The following is a 16,519-nucleotide window of genomic DNA, read 5'->3' as shown; positions in this document are numbered from 1 at the left end:
CATGAAAATTGATTTGACTGCAGAGGTGTCGTAACAACCGATCAACAATATTCACTACGGTATTTGTATAGGCCTATACATAAACCAAGAAAAAGACTGTTGCCATAGAGATACTAAGGGTCCAATCTTAGGGCTATACGTAGTGTATAACATTATCATGCACCTGCAAATTTAAAATTTAAAACCTGACGTGGTAGCAGGGAGAAATCGGGAACCGAAAGGGAAGGGTTAAAAGGAGTACTAGAACAAATTGTATAGTCTCGTATAGTGGACATCGTCGGCAGACACTTATCGTATAGCAGATAGTAATGGAGAAATCTCTCGAACATAATTATATACCTTCAGTGTAAGACAGATTTTAGGTATACATGATATTCACTGTATCTAAACCCGGCTGCAGCACGGTTGTTGTCACATTGGCGTATATAGTTTACACCGTTCGGATTTGATGGGTGATATTGGAACAATAAATTGTAGTATATTTTTTCAGGATTTATATAATCGGTAAAACACCTGGTCTACTGACATTCAATAAACAAAGCCCAACCATAAAATCAATGAACAGTGAGGTATTTAGATCATTTGTGTTACAATGTGAATAATGATATTGATCTTTTCGACAGTGAAAACATTAAATATTTATAAGATGGATTTTTTTTCTAATAAAGGGGGTGGGTGTAGCAGGTTGTATACTTTTCTGACATGTCTCCGCAGCGATTTTCAAGGATAAAAAGAATTGCCAGGTGATTTCAGGTGTTTTGGAAATTCTTTGGTTAAATGTGAAACTTATACCTCCAGAGAGCAGTCGGAAGGATTTAGTTCATTTTTGCTATGCTCTTCATCTAGCTCGAAAGTACAAATGGGCATACTTATGGAAATCTACCCTTGGTTACATGCAAATTTGAATACAGGCTGTAACCTGTGGGGGCACCCGCAAGTGATTAATTTTAATGTGTAAGTTTATAAAGAAATTCCTGATGTAGGCCTATCTATGCTCTTTGCCCCCTTTTTGTATTGTTAAGCCTTCCTTCCACAATAATAACATGATACATTTAAACAATGAAACTTGCATAAACTATCGGGCATGTGGATGGGGCAGTTCTCCACCCGGAAGAAAAATGAGAGTTCTCCAAATGGCTTATATATTATAACAATAGTATAACCCATACGCGAATAAAGGGAAAATTGTTTACACATTATGTTGTCATCAAACTGATGGAAATAAAGCACCTTTTGGCATGTTATTCCCCTTAACAAAACAATTATTATTTGGGAAGGGGACACACTCCCTTTAGATCTCAGGACGGTCATCAGCCAACACTTGCCACATCGCACGACACAAACCCTCAGCGGTCTCAGAAAGTCGTTCTATGAACCAGAATTTCATATAACCAGAATGTCATAGGTATACAGCGCCCCCACTTTTATGTTTGAAACGGCTATGTATGGCTCTGGTTTGAAAGGGGGAAAAGAAAAGAAAAGAAAAAGGGTTCCCCTTTCAGTGAACGAAAAACTGTCCAGAAGCATTGTTAAGTATGCTGACTCGAAGGTCAACTAATGGTTAATTATGTTCAAATTTGAGCATTTCAATTCAAGCATCAAAAGCCTTTTCCTCAGTCAGTGAAACATTTAATCACATATGACTCTTTTATGTGTGAGAATAATACACACGGTAAGAGGAACTCCAAGAAACAATATTTCGGAAACGTTTTAACAGTGTTAACCCACGGTCAGATGGAACGTTTCGGAAGTATTGACGTATAGCCACACAATTTTTTCGGTATGGACCAACTATTTTGGAACCTCCTTCGTCCCTAGCGAAGTAACGCCAGGGGATTGAAATTGGACAAACTACGAGGCCCGATGTCTTCAACTTAAAGGGGCCCGAGCCTAGAAACACAGCACATTACGTTCAAAAGTTGCAGGTTTAATATATATGGTAAAACAGATGTACTACCGGGAACCGTATCGGCCAAGTTCGGTCCGATATGTTGTAGGGGCGGATCCATGATATGTAAAAGGAGGAATATGGCCCTGGGTTCGTTGCACTCGATTCCCATAGAATGCAGGGAATTTGGGATTTTACCTTAAGAAATAAGTCAGACGTGAATAGTTTATTCGGAGGCATATTAATGCTTAACATCAGGACTATAATTAAGGCCGAAGACGCTACAGGCAAGTGTGCTAATAACTACCGTACTCGTGTGGAGTTGGGATATTGGGGGGGGGGTGGGCTGTACACACCACAACTATCATCTACAACAAATATGCCACTTTGTTAAGAAAACCTCGACATTTGTATTCTTTTTAAATTGTCGACTATCCAATGTTTTAGACTTGAAAATTTCATATAATGTTTTGTCAATAGTTTGGCATTGTCAATGACAAAGTCAATTGTCTAACACTAGATAAGTAAACTGTCCTCACTCAAATGGGGCCCATGGTAAGAAACATACTACCAACATCATCTCGGGCTACGCTCGCAATTGTTGGCTCCGCTCGTTCTAGGGACCCCGCTTATTCCCGGCCACCGGGTCCCCAAGTTAACCATCACGCACCACACCCCCTCTCTGCCCGTCTCCAGTCCCCTTTATACTACGGAGGATGAACATTAAGACACTTGTTTGCTTCAGGCTTATATACGAGGGAAATTTGCCGGGAGTCACCAATTTATTTGGTGGTCGTTTTAACGCGACCACAGATTCGCTCCAACCTGTGTTTCATACTTCCCAACTGCAATGACTAACGTTGACGCAAATGCAAATGCGAAGTACTTTGTGACCTATTTGTTTTAACAATGACGTCATTTAAATGCCGTAAGAACAAACAAAAGCAGACACCTGTAATTTGTTCCAGTGTGTATGCTTGTTGATTTTAGAGGCTGCGAATACTTGTTGATGAAAACTCAACAAGTAATATAATTATTAAAGACTAGAAAATTTAAAGACTATTGATAGGAAGTAGTATCAGTAGGAACTTAGTATACTGATATTCGCTGATAATTTTTAGTGTATTAGCTTCCTGGCACTTTCTAAGAATATGGCAGATTTTGATGCCATAACTTACGAGGATGATGGCGAAGAAAGCACTGCTTTTGTCGACAACTATGTCTTTACGAATGTTCCAGATCCAATTTTCATTAGAGGATCAGGTCATCTTACAGTGTGAGTATTTTGGAGAGGTATTAAAGAGGTTTTAGTACTCTTTGCCCGATTTCGTAATAGGCATTTCTGCCACTTGTCGCTTTTGTTTGGTTTAGCGTAACTAGTACCACATACATTAACCTGTACTAACAGACAGTACAGTACCGCTCTGTTAAGTTCGGACGTTGCATATATAGGATGAATATATTGATACGCAAGCCTGCAGAGAACCGCAAGGACTTCAAACGTTGAAGTCGATTCGTCGACATATTAGTCTGAGGGCGAAACCAGTATATGGATAGCTGCTGAAAGTAAGGCAGTCTTTGTGAAAATAATCGCCTTGAAACATACATGTGTTGTCCTCTAACTTAAGTAAAGCTGCACGGTTTTGGCTTAAGTAAAAGTTGCTTGGATAAACTATAGTAATAGTAATTTGTATGTAAATTGATTGTCTATATGACAACATTTTCTTCCACCACCAGCTCATGTATTTGGGATGAAAATAAGTTAACCTCGTATTTATTGTCCATTCAGCCTTGTGTCATATATTTGAGAGGAACCTACAAATTCCACTTAATTGCAGCATACCCCACAACTCTTGAATCTCACAGATTATGACAGGAAGTCCCCATAGTTAACAATTTGTTGTATTTCTGAAAAAGCCCTGTGGGTGTGAATTGCGGGTTATTCTGCAATTGCTCCAAAAATTCTATGCAGAAATAGTATGACTGCATCAGCAGTGTATTAAGCCCTTTACAACTTCAGTGAGTGCTAATGGATTATTAAATAGAGAAATCTACTGGCATTTAACCAGTAAATAGCCTGAAATTCGATGCCTGTTTTATAGTTGTTGCATTTTTAAGTCAAGCTATAGCCACATTTCAAACACAATTTTAGTCCATACAGCCTCCACGAAAAAGGCTAATATCTATACAGTGACACAGGAAACAATCAGATTGGTAAACTGAGGTACTTTCATGAATCATTTCATCCATTTACTATAATACTACATTAAACTTTATGCAATATTAGGGAAGATATACTTTGTACTCACAGCTACTTGTACAGTCTGGCCATCAAGCTATCCAGAATGTGTAGTTATGAAAGCTCATACTTTTATTTTGACACTGCATGCTATTAGACGGCCTGTATGTCTACATGTGGGTAGTTCCATAAAGGTTAAGATTTTACTACTTGTACAGTAGTTGATGCCTGGCACCCTAGCATCAGGCACATTTAAAAAAAAATCTTTCATCTTTACAGATTTGGCCTCAGTCATAGATACAACTCAGAATTTCCACCAGTTTTAGCTGCCAAGGTAAGATCAACAAGCAGTAATCAACAGATCCCAGTCGCTTTACCACTCTTTCTCTCTTGCATCTCTTGAGTCGATACAAACATCTTTCCGGACCTTGGCATGTGACTCAAAGAGTTAAACGGCTCAAATGACTTGTATTCTTTAAACTGTGGTTCACAGGAAAAGATTGATTAAGTGTGACAAACTACTTGGGGAAGGAGTCTAGGCTTGTAAGAAGTGTCTTATGTTTTAATAGGAGGGTTCTATACAGTAGTTTAAATCAAGATAGAGGCTTGAATAGCTTGATCGAGTATAACTGGAGATTAAGATTAAATGATGACTGAAGGCAGAAGATTAATTTAATGTATTTTAGACCATTAAAATCACTGCTTACAGTCCAGATTGTGAGTCTATGCCACTTTTGACTATTTTGGAAAAAAGAACCTATAAACATATGAGGTGCATTAATAAAAGTGGCTGCACTACATCGTCTAACTTAAACACATAGCCCATTAAGTTAGTTCTTCAGATACAGCACACAACTCATTATGAGACAAGACAAGACATATTTAAAGGCCTCAAAAGAGATGTTAACCATGCATCCTAAATTGATGGAGGACAAATGATGAAGAGTGTCCACCCAAGGGTCCTCATTTGTTCATATGAAGTTAAGAGAACCTGTATTGCTCACTTTTGATGGTATTGCAATGTATGATGGTTTTTCATCCAAACTATCATTGGATGCAGCTAAACACCAAGTTACGTTACTCTGCCAGCTAGGGTTGTGCGGGATCCCGGTAGTCAAGTGAATACCGGTATCCCGATCCCGGTTTTGACTAATCCTGATCACAGTGCAATGTGTAACTACTACCGGTATTGGGAAAACAACCGGTTATTACATTCGTTTCGGTATCATTCCCGGGAATCCCGGACATAATAAAAATATCTATGGTTACTATTTGAATTAGAGAAAAGAAAACACGTTTATTTCTGGTTCCTGTGTTCTTAGTTTGAATAATATCTGATCAATTTACGCACTGGCCTAGACATATTAACGAATCAACTTTTCACGTAGTAATTTGGACCTAGGCTACACCAAATATCGAACGTTAGTTAGGCTCAGCATGTTACGAGACCTCAAAGTTATTCAGAAATTTTGTTATTTATTCTTCCTTCAAACGATGATTGTGAAGGTTCCCATGTACAAAATCTTACCCTTATGCATTTCACCACATTTTGTTATAATAATTATAACAATTTAATAATTTTTGAGCCAAAACCGAAGGAAGCATATCCAGTTTAAATCCATCTTCGCACGGGACTGTATATTATTATAGCCTAGGGTACGGTACTGGTACACATTGCTGTGTGGTACTTGAGAGTTGATGATGTAATGAAATGGATTCGTTTATTAATGCGGGGGGTTCCACGATGTCATTTCTAGTTATCTTTCGCTACTTTTTTATTTTTAAGAACTTTTGTACGAAGATTGATATTGTACGTATTGAAAGTATATTTTCTGGAGTAAACAACAGCCGATTAACGATATAAATAAATCTGTACTATTCTTCTATATGTAGTTTATAATCCCGTATTTGTGTAGCCCCTATCTTACATTATTATTGTCTGAAGTTCCAAACACGTGGGGACTTGTTGATAGTTAAAAACTTTGCATTGTGAACTTTTAAACTTACAGTATTAGTAGTAAGTCGAGTCCTGTCTTTCCGACATGCTTAGTGATTCCCGTTAAATTCAATTGAATTTAGGTAAAAATTCATGCAAACTAGGTAGGCATCGGCCGATCCTAATTCTAAGCCTACATCGAAAGTTATGCGGTATACACCTCGCAAGAAAACCACGATAACCTTGAATGAAAAAACATTATTTTGCACTTTAAGATCTGTCTTCCCCCAAAATGCAATGATAAGGTCTAGACCCAGTACTTCTTGATACATTGAGTTTCCAATTACTAGTCAAAAATAATTTCTTGTAAAAAAAACGTACAATATTTTTCACAACAATTGATGATCAGATAAGTGCTTCCTCACAATCAACGAGCCGCCCCGAAATTCGCTCCCCTTACGTAAAACTTCTATATATATTACACGTGGAAAAACCCAAGTTTTTACACACATAATTCCCATTGACATTGGTCACGGAACATAAGTAGGTCATCGACATTCGAACTTGGCAACTTGCCCAAGTTCATCGCACCATGGGAACGACCCAACAGATTGAACATTATGTTAAATTTTCCCGCCATCTGGACGCCGATTGTAAATTTTGGTGTAATATGCAAATTATGAATGGTACTGCCCTTGGTTAAAACTTAAACTGTTGCGACACATACAAATTTTGGGAAGCTGTTGTAGAAGTAACTTTTGTATCAAATGTAAAGTACTGTGTGGTAGGCCTACTATAATTTATAAAAGACGGTTTTCCTCAGGTGGTAGGGAAAAGGGATGTTTCGGTTAACTCGATCTCTTTGTATAGTACTTGGATACTTAAAATGACCATGTACATGCAGTTTCTATCTTCTATCTTAAGCTCTACTTAGCATTTTTATCCTTTGTGGATCTTTATTGGAATAAATACGAAATGTATTGTTTGACGCCAGTATTTAATGGTAAGCATTTCTTAAATTGTTGATTGAGCTTCAAAATCCATTTTCAAACAAGTCTGTTAATTTTCGTGAAGGTTTTATAAAAATTGACTTACAGCTAGGGAACGAAAGTTGTTCTATATGATCCAAATAAAATACATGTTTCTCGTACTGAGATCTGAAAAAACGGGCAGCCATTTTTCTTCTTTTCGTGCGCTGATACTAGTTTGGAATATGTTCCAACCTTTACAAAATAATTTTTAAGGATAGTTTAGATTTCTTATAATCCGAATAGAAACTCGGGAATCAGGAAAAAGGAAGCCCATTGCGCGGAAGAGAAACATATTTTGTTTTTAACCGGCCCTGCTTCAAATATGTTGGGTGGAAGTTTTTCTTTCTTTTCCTTTTGTTGGAACCAGTGTTAAAAATAATATAAAAAATTGACACAAGAAACGCTTAGTAACACTTTATTATTTCTTCAAACTCTTGATATTGCTAACTATTCAAAGTAAACTTATCCTCCATGGAACATGGCGGCAATTTGTTTGTCAACGAGTTTATAAGCAATTGTACTTGTTTATACGTCTTTACACGATCATGTGCGCGTACACATGTCCAGTTATACGTGAGAAGTACTGTAGGCTATGCATATTGAATGTATGACATTGAGTCTCGTAACTAAGTGCTTTGAACCATAGATGAAAGTTGAGGAAAATACCGGTTGTAGTTACGATACCGGTATTCATGTTGCAACACTACCGGTTGTGTGAAATCCGACTACCGCACAACGCTACTGCCAGCCTTTACTATGGAGAAAAGTTATCATATTCATATAACCCTTCCTTACTGAATTTGCATTTTAGTAACCATGTTGGGCCTAATATTCACTTCATTTCTCAGGGTATTGGGTTATGTAAATTATACTGTGCATAAATTAAATAATAAACAAAATCAATCAAATGGTAGAATGGACACAAGAGACATCTGTCCTATCATTTGTGTCATTATGTATATATTTATATATTCATATATAAATGTTCTCACATTGTCCTTATGTAATCATGTGTATGACTATCATTTGAATATAACATTTATTGACATTGTCCTCTGTTTTTACACCTTTCATAGCTTGCTCCTGAGGAGTACAAGGCAACTGTCGATAGAGTCAACAGCATTCTTAGGAAGACCATGCCGATGAATGTCAAGTGGCTGGTGTGTGGCTGTCTCTGCTGTTGTTGTACATTAGGCTGTTCCTTAGCTCCAACAATACACATTACTAAAAGGGTGAGTATTGTATCTGATACATATATATATGATATCTATAATAGTGATAATGATATCTATAATAGTGATGATGATATCTATAATAGTGATGATGATATCTATAATAGTGATGATGATATATATAATAGTGATAATGATATCTATAAAAGTAATCATAAATCTATTAGTGATAATGCTATCTATAATAGTGATAATTATAGCTATAATAGTGATCATGATATCTATAATAGTGTGATGATATCTATAATAGTGATAATGATATCTATACAAGTGATCATAATATCTATAATAGTGATAATGATATCTGTAATAGTGATAATGATATGTATAACTGATAATAATAGCTATACTGATATCTATCATAGTAATTATGATATCATTAAAAAGAATAAAAGCGTTACTTTTCCTTTCAGACGAAACATATGATCAAGAAGGTACTAGAATTGGAAAATAGAAGATTGTACTACAAGTTAGGCTTGAACTGGACTCTATGTAAAGAAAAATGTGAATCCGGCAATATGGAAGAATATGTAAGTATGGAGGAACAAGTAAAGATTGTACAGTACTCACCTCATTGTTGACTGTGTCCGATTAAACTGCCATAGAGGAATAGCTATAGTGCCATCAATTTATTCTCAGCTTCCCTGGCAATTTAGTCTTTAGATATCATAAAATGGCAAAATCTCTTGTCTTGATATGCTCCTTTAAGTTTGTTTTGCCTGATGGGTTTCCTATTGATTTGTTAGAGGCCTCTGATGAGGGAGGTATATGAGGAAACTGGTCTAAGGGCCTGAATGCCAAACACATTTATATCTACTTTGATGGACTGGAGGAGCCCTTGGCATTCGAAGAATAAATGTGTCTAATTTTGCCTGAAATAGACGCAGACCTGCCAAAATCTTCCCTGGTAAACGTCATGCCGTAGGGGAAAATATAGTGTGGGAGCACTTTAATGTGTTGAAAACTTACTGCTACTTTTTTTTTGTATCAGTGGGTGTATAATGTATCTTCGTAAGGTGTTATCAATTTTGTTAAGGTCTGCAATGTGGAAGATTTTTTAACTTTGTATGAAATTTTATGAATGTTTTTGGCTGCAACAGTTTGAATCATTTTAACAACGAAAACAAATGTAACATCGCATTGAAGTTACAAATTTTACTTTGTTGTTTTTCTCACAACGTCAAAGTCATCTATGAACAGAGGAAGATAATATTCTCACAAAAGAAAAAAAAAAATGTATTTTGAAGAAGCCTTTAAAAGTAGAGTACGTTGTTAGCTCAGCAGACAATATCAAGTTATCACAATTGAAGGAGAGATGAACGACAAAGATTGTTAAAAGAAGGCAAAAGCTTTTGAAGCATATGTGTCATAATGACATCACAAACCAGCCATGCTAATGCATTTTCTGGAGTAACAAAGAGGTCTGGATACTTCAAACAAGTTGGGAGTAAGATATTGAGATAATATTTCTCTCCTCTGTGTTGATGTCATATCACCAGCCACCACTGTATTATCAGCGATGGTCTCTCAAATATCTCAATAAAGTTTTATCTAAAAGCTGCCCTCTGCAATCTTTTGCAGTGTGATATATTTCTGTCCTCCGTATTAGAGGTGCCATTTTGTTCAATTGTTCCATTAATGTGCTGTCATATATATCCAAATAAACGGTTGTCTAAATGGGTTTAACCTTCGCAGTCTGTGGCCTTCATAAATTTACTCCTGCTAATTCTTTTCATCTCTCCACAGATACTGAAAATTGAATTTGTGGCAAAATTAAACATCCAGGAACCAGACTGACCCTCGCAATGATTTCATCGGTTTCTTTTACTTACAGCGGTATCAAGGTTTTTTCAGCAAGGATGTTTATCAATGTAAGGACGTTTAAGCTTTCTAAAATAGACAAAAAGTTGCTGTATTTACTCGGAGGATTGGTAGGCATTTGTTTTTCATCATGTGGATCCAAAAAGACTTGTTGTTTTTCGTGCTTCCGTCTTTTTTTGATTAACGATTATGAATATTAAGTCAGTGTTTTTATGTGATATTTAAATTCATCATATAAGGGATTAAAGAAAATGTGAAATCGATGTGGATTTATATATGCATAGATACCAAAGCAATGCTGGATAGCGCAATTGGCACAGTATATCACAGGAAATGGGTGACTGGGTCAAATCCCACTCTAAAAGTTTCTTTGCTCATGTCAAGTTGAAATATCAAAGTGATTAGGCTCCTCTTCCATTCTGATTGCAGTCAATGAGTGGGGAGGGGGGGGAGGGGCACTATCATTAAACGGATGACCTGAAAATGTTCAAATTTGATCGTTTTAGTAAAGAAAGATGCAGCAACATCTCAGTATTTCAGATTAAAACAAGAATAGTGGAGTTTTGGTTTAGAATGCTCCTTTAAAGCTAAAGCTGATCAGTTTGGAATTTGTTCTTATAGGAAGCAGTTACCTCAATGGTTACAAATGTTGGTTTAAGTGAGCATAATGAGGAATGCATTTGTAAAATATGCAAATGAAGGAACAAATAATTTGCATACTGATTACAGAAGTCAATGTCCTTTGTACTTATTGGCGATATATACTTTTGGATTTCCTTCCAAATTAAGGTTAATTGACCAAACTGCTTCTTCAATGCCCTTGTTTCTTGTTTCTATGTCTCATAATTTGAGGACACTTGTTGCAAGTGTGAAGTTTTAGATATGTACACATAGGAGCTAAAAGTGCCTCTTCATGTATAGCTGAAAGGCAACAACAAAATGTGCTTTCATATAGGTAGATAAAAATTGGTTTTTGAAATAATATTTGACACTAGGCCTAAAACCAGATCTCCATAATTTCCTGTAGATATGCCCACTAGCAGATAAGTTATTATAGCTTTAATAGCAAATAGGACATTTCTTAACTTTTGATGTAATAAATGATGAATTGGTTTTGATAACTAGAAAGTGAAAGTTCTTGTGCATTTCAGTGCTGTTTTGTAGATATTATGCAGGTATCTTTCCAGCATTAGTACAAGAAAACAAAACAAACATGTTTTCACCTCAGACAACTCTTAGTATTAATCACTAGGTATACAATATAGAAATCATATTAGGAAATTTCACACCTGAAAAAACTCACAAATGCTCAATTAGCCAAGTATTCAACATTTACTGGAGTCTTTTAACTGGAGTAATATACGCATAGATATTCTAATTAGAAGAGTTAATATGATCATAATATTTAAATAATATTATATAATGTTAAAAGATTTTATCATAGTAGGAGCCATGTCCAAATGACAGGAATAATGGCATTGGGAAGAGAGACACTTGGCATGGCATGTCCTCGGATCGCCTGTCCTCGGATCGCCTGTCCTCGGATCGCCTCTCTCTCTCTCCATTCATCAAGTGTACCCACAGTCCTCATATGACAGGACTGATTCCAAAGAAAGTTTTGTCGATTCTCCATGGAAAACTCCTTACCTCTCCCAAAAGTGAAAAAAAGAAAATCCTCCCTAGATAAGTCTGTACAATTCCACTGTTATCAAGAATTTGGATCTGAAATATATAAAACAGCAGTTCATAGTAACTGAGTTGCACCATGTGACGTTGTTCACTCTGGTCAATGGCTGTGATGCTTTGAACAAAATAGCTAATCATAGAAATAAGTTTTCCAGGCTTGGAAATGAAGTTTAACTATTTCAAAGGGTTCTGGTTAGTTAGTCACATGGGTTAATTAACCAGTCATTTTGTTATTTCAGCCCATCTTCAAACTGTAGTTTCGGTCATGTGATCAAGGCAATAAATCAGTCTTGTCACAAAAACCCTTCATAAATTTGACATTGAAATTTGATTTTTTTTTTGAGGTGGAAAGAATTCATAACAGGAAACAATCTATTTTATTTTATAACTAGACTTTACTGGACTTTAAAGCCAAGGTAATTCTTATCATCTGTTAGAGGGTGAATTAAAAAAAAAGTTAATGAAACACTGCCACCAATTTATACTTGGTTAAAAAAAAAATACCATACAAATGATACAGGTTTGTAACAACTTTTCCACATTTTTTGCAATAAAAAGGCAGCTTATGTCATACAAAAAGCAAGGCTGATGTGGGGTTGAAACATACTTTTCTTTACTAAAGGTATCTCCCCAAATTATGCATATTTGGTGATGTTGTAGCTCTCTGTGGCTGATAAAAAAGTTGCCAGATATTTTTACTTCCAGAATAGTGTGGTTGCCATTGGTATCTTTCTGACAATATTATAAATGAGTACTCTTTTGAAGATTTTACAAAATATTTGGCGTTGTATTAGGTAGGTTTGAAATAACTGAGATGTTAATCCTGTATGTATACATTCCATGAAAACGAAACTTTCATTCACTCATTCTTTGCAAAAGGGGTTAATTCCTGCGGAAAACAAGTACCTCAACAATCATCGTAATAATGTGATCGAAGGGAATCTGTCAAAACTGAAAGATGATGATGATTTAGGCCGTCATGGTATGCATAGGTGTCTTGTACGTCTTTATACCAGAATTCATGGTATGGCTTAACTATTTGTTAGCCTAGTCACCTTCTTACCAGCACCCTAACAGCATTTTCTGATGCTAGCATCTTTACTGACCGTGGTATCATATAAAGATGATATGGTGAGATGATATCGTGATGAACATGATTTGGAACAAGATGTGAAAGAAATTGCAGATTGACACATGCAAGTTTAAATTATCATAACATTTTGATACAGTACCTCACTCAATACTAAACATATGCATCTTTGACAATCATTACAAAACTTGTGATGGTATTCAAAGCCCGCTTGATGATGATTTAGAAGCGACAAATACTTCTTATAGAAACTAGAAATCAGTTGATTATATTTCATCATTTTATTTTTTTGAAAAATGCAATGTATCCCTTTAAGAGGTCAGCAAAAGTTATTTAATTGATTTAATAGATGTACACAGTGGAACTTCTTTCAATTTACTCGTAATAATTCCAAGTTTATTACCAAATAATCTGTATGTGTTTGTATGTCTGTATGTTTGTCATCATTGAAGTGGTGCATACATGCTCAGTCTAAATCATATATAAAGCCTGCTTAATCGGTCGCAGAGTATTGCTCTTAATTAAAGATATTCAAATAAGATAAAAGAAGCAGAAAATGTCAACTTTGAGTGGTTTGCATATTTGATGGGTTCTTTGCAATTTGAGTGTTTCAAATAGATACATTGTGCTGCATATAGCATAAGTGATCTTTATTTAAGTAGATGAAGCAAGTGCTGTTAATACCAGCAACAATCTCTCGTACATTGCTTCAAAAATCTTGCAAAGTGGTGTCATACAATCACAGCTTATTTGACACATTCTGTCTGGACCACCCTAGGGGACAACTTCAATGTCATCAACTAACTTAGTAAAATGTATTATCTTATTCTTAGTTGTTATGATCCATTCAACTTTAGAGGTCATTGTCCATTTTCACATGTGAGACCTTTATTTGCTGAAGGAAAGTTCCATATCAAAAGCATTTACCCTCTCCCTCCTCCTTTCCCCCACCTCTTCTCCCTCACCTGTATCACTCACCCCTATCTCTCCTTCTTTTCCTTCTCCATCCTCTTCCCACCTTTCACCCTCTCCCACATTGACCCTCCTTCCCCTTCATATCCATATCCCCTTCATAGCCCTATTCCCCTTTTCATGTTCCTCTCTTCTTTTGTCCCACCATATCTGTAAGAATTATCCATAATGTGTTAATGATATTTGTTCCAAAGCACAAATTAACTTCTGTATAAGAGTACTACTTTTCACACTTTTATTACAAGATTACCTTAAAAAAGAGATGAATTTTATCACAACTACATTTAACATATTCAGATATAGCCAGCTGTCATTGGTCAGTTTTAACCTATAATTGGAAATCTTTGCTGTTGGTCAATTCAACTAGTTTATATGCATATCCTTTGATATATTGACAAAATTATCATTACTCTGTTATCAATCATCTGCAATTGTTGAGCTGTGCATCTGATTAGGAATTAAAAGTAGTGTTTCAATGATTTTATGTCATAAGTTTTTAGATCAGAATGGTTCCACTGATATCATATAATTTGTATTCTTCAATTCACCAAATTTCCAAATCCGTTCTCTGTTCAAACTTGTATAGATATATTTTAAACGTTCAAATTCTATAGCAATTGTCCTGTCTGCCCTTCTTTGTTGTGTCCTAAGAAACGTTGGTGAGATACGAGATTGCATGGCATTTAGGTTCTGTGGCTTCCCATCAAAGGAATAGTTATAGAGGGATCACCAGCAACACAGGGCGGTATAGTCCTTAGGTTCCAATCCTATGTTTACCTATAAATTATCAGGTTTTGTGTCCTGATTTCTAATGGTTGTATGTAAGTAATGTCACTGCCCAGAGTTTGGTATGAACCACATGCATGCTTTTCATGTGTTGTATTTTGCTGCGTTGGAAAGAAAATCTTGTCTGGAGAACAGGATAACCTAGTAAGATGGTGATTATGGTGAAGATCACAGAATATGAAGAAAACTCTCTTAGGCAGAAGGGTCAAGTCTTAGCTCTTTGCAATACATGTATATGACAACTAATTCATTTAAACGAAAATTGGCAAAGAAAGAAAAAAAGGAAAAAAGAAAGAAATAATTGAAAGAGCAGCCTAGCTTTATAATTGAATTAACATGAGCCAGAATTTTTTTCCAGCAGAAATTTAGTGGTGTTACTTTAAAATGAAAAAGGTTTTAAGTTTTAAATATTAAGTAAGTAGATAGTAGATCTAGATTATTTGGTAGATTCATTAGAATATTTCTATTTTATTTTTAAACATCCATAGCAACGATTCTGTGATGTGTATGTATATATGTCGATATTTATTTTCTTCTTATCGTTTGGAAAACCGCAAGGAATATAATTTTTACAGGTGCTAAAATATATGCTGGAGTTCCGAGTATTTCTTTCTATATTTTGCCATGATGTAGTGAAAGGCCAATTAAAATTGTCATATGTTTAGGTCAAAGTGGTCAGCTAGTTTTCTGTTCATAGAAAATGACATGGCAACCCCCCCTTCTCCAACCCCTCCCGATTCCACCCCCTTCTCCTACCCTCCTACTTCTCCTACCCTATACTTGTAGGTCAGAAAGTTGTGTGGTGAAAATCTGTTGTTTCCTAAACAATTTGGTGTCCTGCATGTGACCTGGAAAAGGGTCAGGTCTTGCTCCTGAAGTGCAGCAAGGTTGCTCACTGTCTGTTGAATGCTTCATCTTATATTGAATTGAGAAATTTCCATGTTGTTCAACTGTCTTTGCTTAAAGGTAGAGAATAAAACCTGGAAAGAAATTATGTTTGTGATGAATAATTATTGGCCGACACAACCACAATAAACTAGAATTACTGTCTTACATATCAACAAATGGGGAAGGAAGTTACAAAATGAAATATGTTTGTGATGAATAGCACTTTTATCCACATTTACATATTCAAAGTAACAGACTATCTAGACTGGGCTATTATTTGTCCAACAAAGTAACAGACTATCTAGACTGGGCTATCATTTGTCCAACAAAGTAACAGACTATCTAGACTGGGCTGTCATTTGTCCAACAAAGTAACAGACTATCTAGACTAGGCTATGATTTGTCCAACAAAGTAACAGACTATGTAGACGGCTAGCATTTGTCCAACAAAGTAACAAACTATCTAGACTGGGCTAGCATTTGTCCAACAAAGTAACAGACTATCTAGACTGGACTAATATTTGTCCAACAAAGTAACAGACTATCTAGACTGGGCTAGCATTTGTCCAACAAAGTAACAGACTATCTAGTCTGGGCTAGCATTTGTCCAACAAAGTAAAAGACTATCTAGACTGGGCCAGCATTTGTCCAACAAAGTAACAGACTATCTAGACTGGGCTATTATTTGTCCAACAAAGTAACAGACTATCTAGACTGGGCTAGCATTTGTCCAACAAAGCGACACACTATCTAGAATAGGCTGTAATTTGTCCAACAAAGTAACAGACTATCTAGACTGGGCTAGCATTTGTCCAACAAAGCGACACACTATCTAGAATAGGCTGTAATTTGTCCAACAAAGTAACAGACTATCTAGACTGGGCTAGCATTTGTCCAACAAAGCAACACACTATCCAGAATAGGCTATAATTTGTCCAACAAAGCAAGCA

General features: G+C 36.0%; 1 protein-coding gene across 1 annotated transcript; it reads left to right on the top strand.

The window, feature by feature from the left end:
* Nucleotides 1–2,869: 2,869 nt before the first annotated feature.
* Nucleotides 2,870–15,267, top strand: LOC139980396 (cysteine-rich hydrophobic domain-containing protein 2-like). The gene is made up of 5 exons (XM_071992034.1): nucleotides 2,870–3,164; nucleotides 4,407–4,461; nucleotides 8,171–8,326; nucleotides 8,740–8,856; nucleotides 10,073–15,267. Exons 1-5 carry the CDS (start codon nucleotides 3,040–3,042, stop codon nucleotides 10,121–10,123), a joined length of 504 nt encoding a protein of 167 aa, XP_071848135.1. The 5' UTR covers nucleotides 2,870–3,039; the 3' UTR covers nucleotides 10,124–15,267.
* Nucleotides 15,268–16,519: the final 1,252 nt, after the last annotated feature.

The sequence above is a fragment of the Apostichopus japonicus genome, chromosome 14 (genome assembly GCF_037975245.1).
Source record: "Apostichopus japonicus isolate 1M-3 chromosome 14, ASM3797524v1, whole genome shotgun sequence".
NCBI lineage: Eukaryota > Metazoa > Echinodermata > Holothuroidea > Aspidochirotida > Stichopodidae > Apostichopus > Apostichopus japonicus.
Note: the sequence above shows the minus strand (reverse complement) of the source record. Positions and strands in the feature narration are given on the sequence as shown.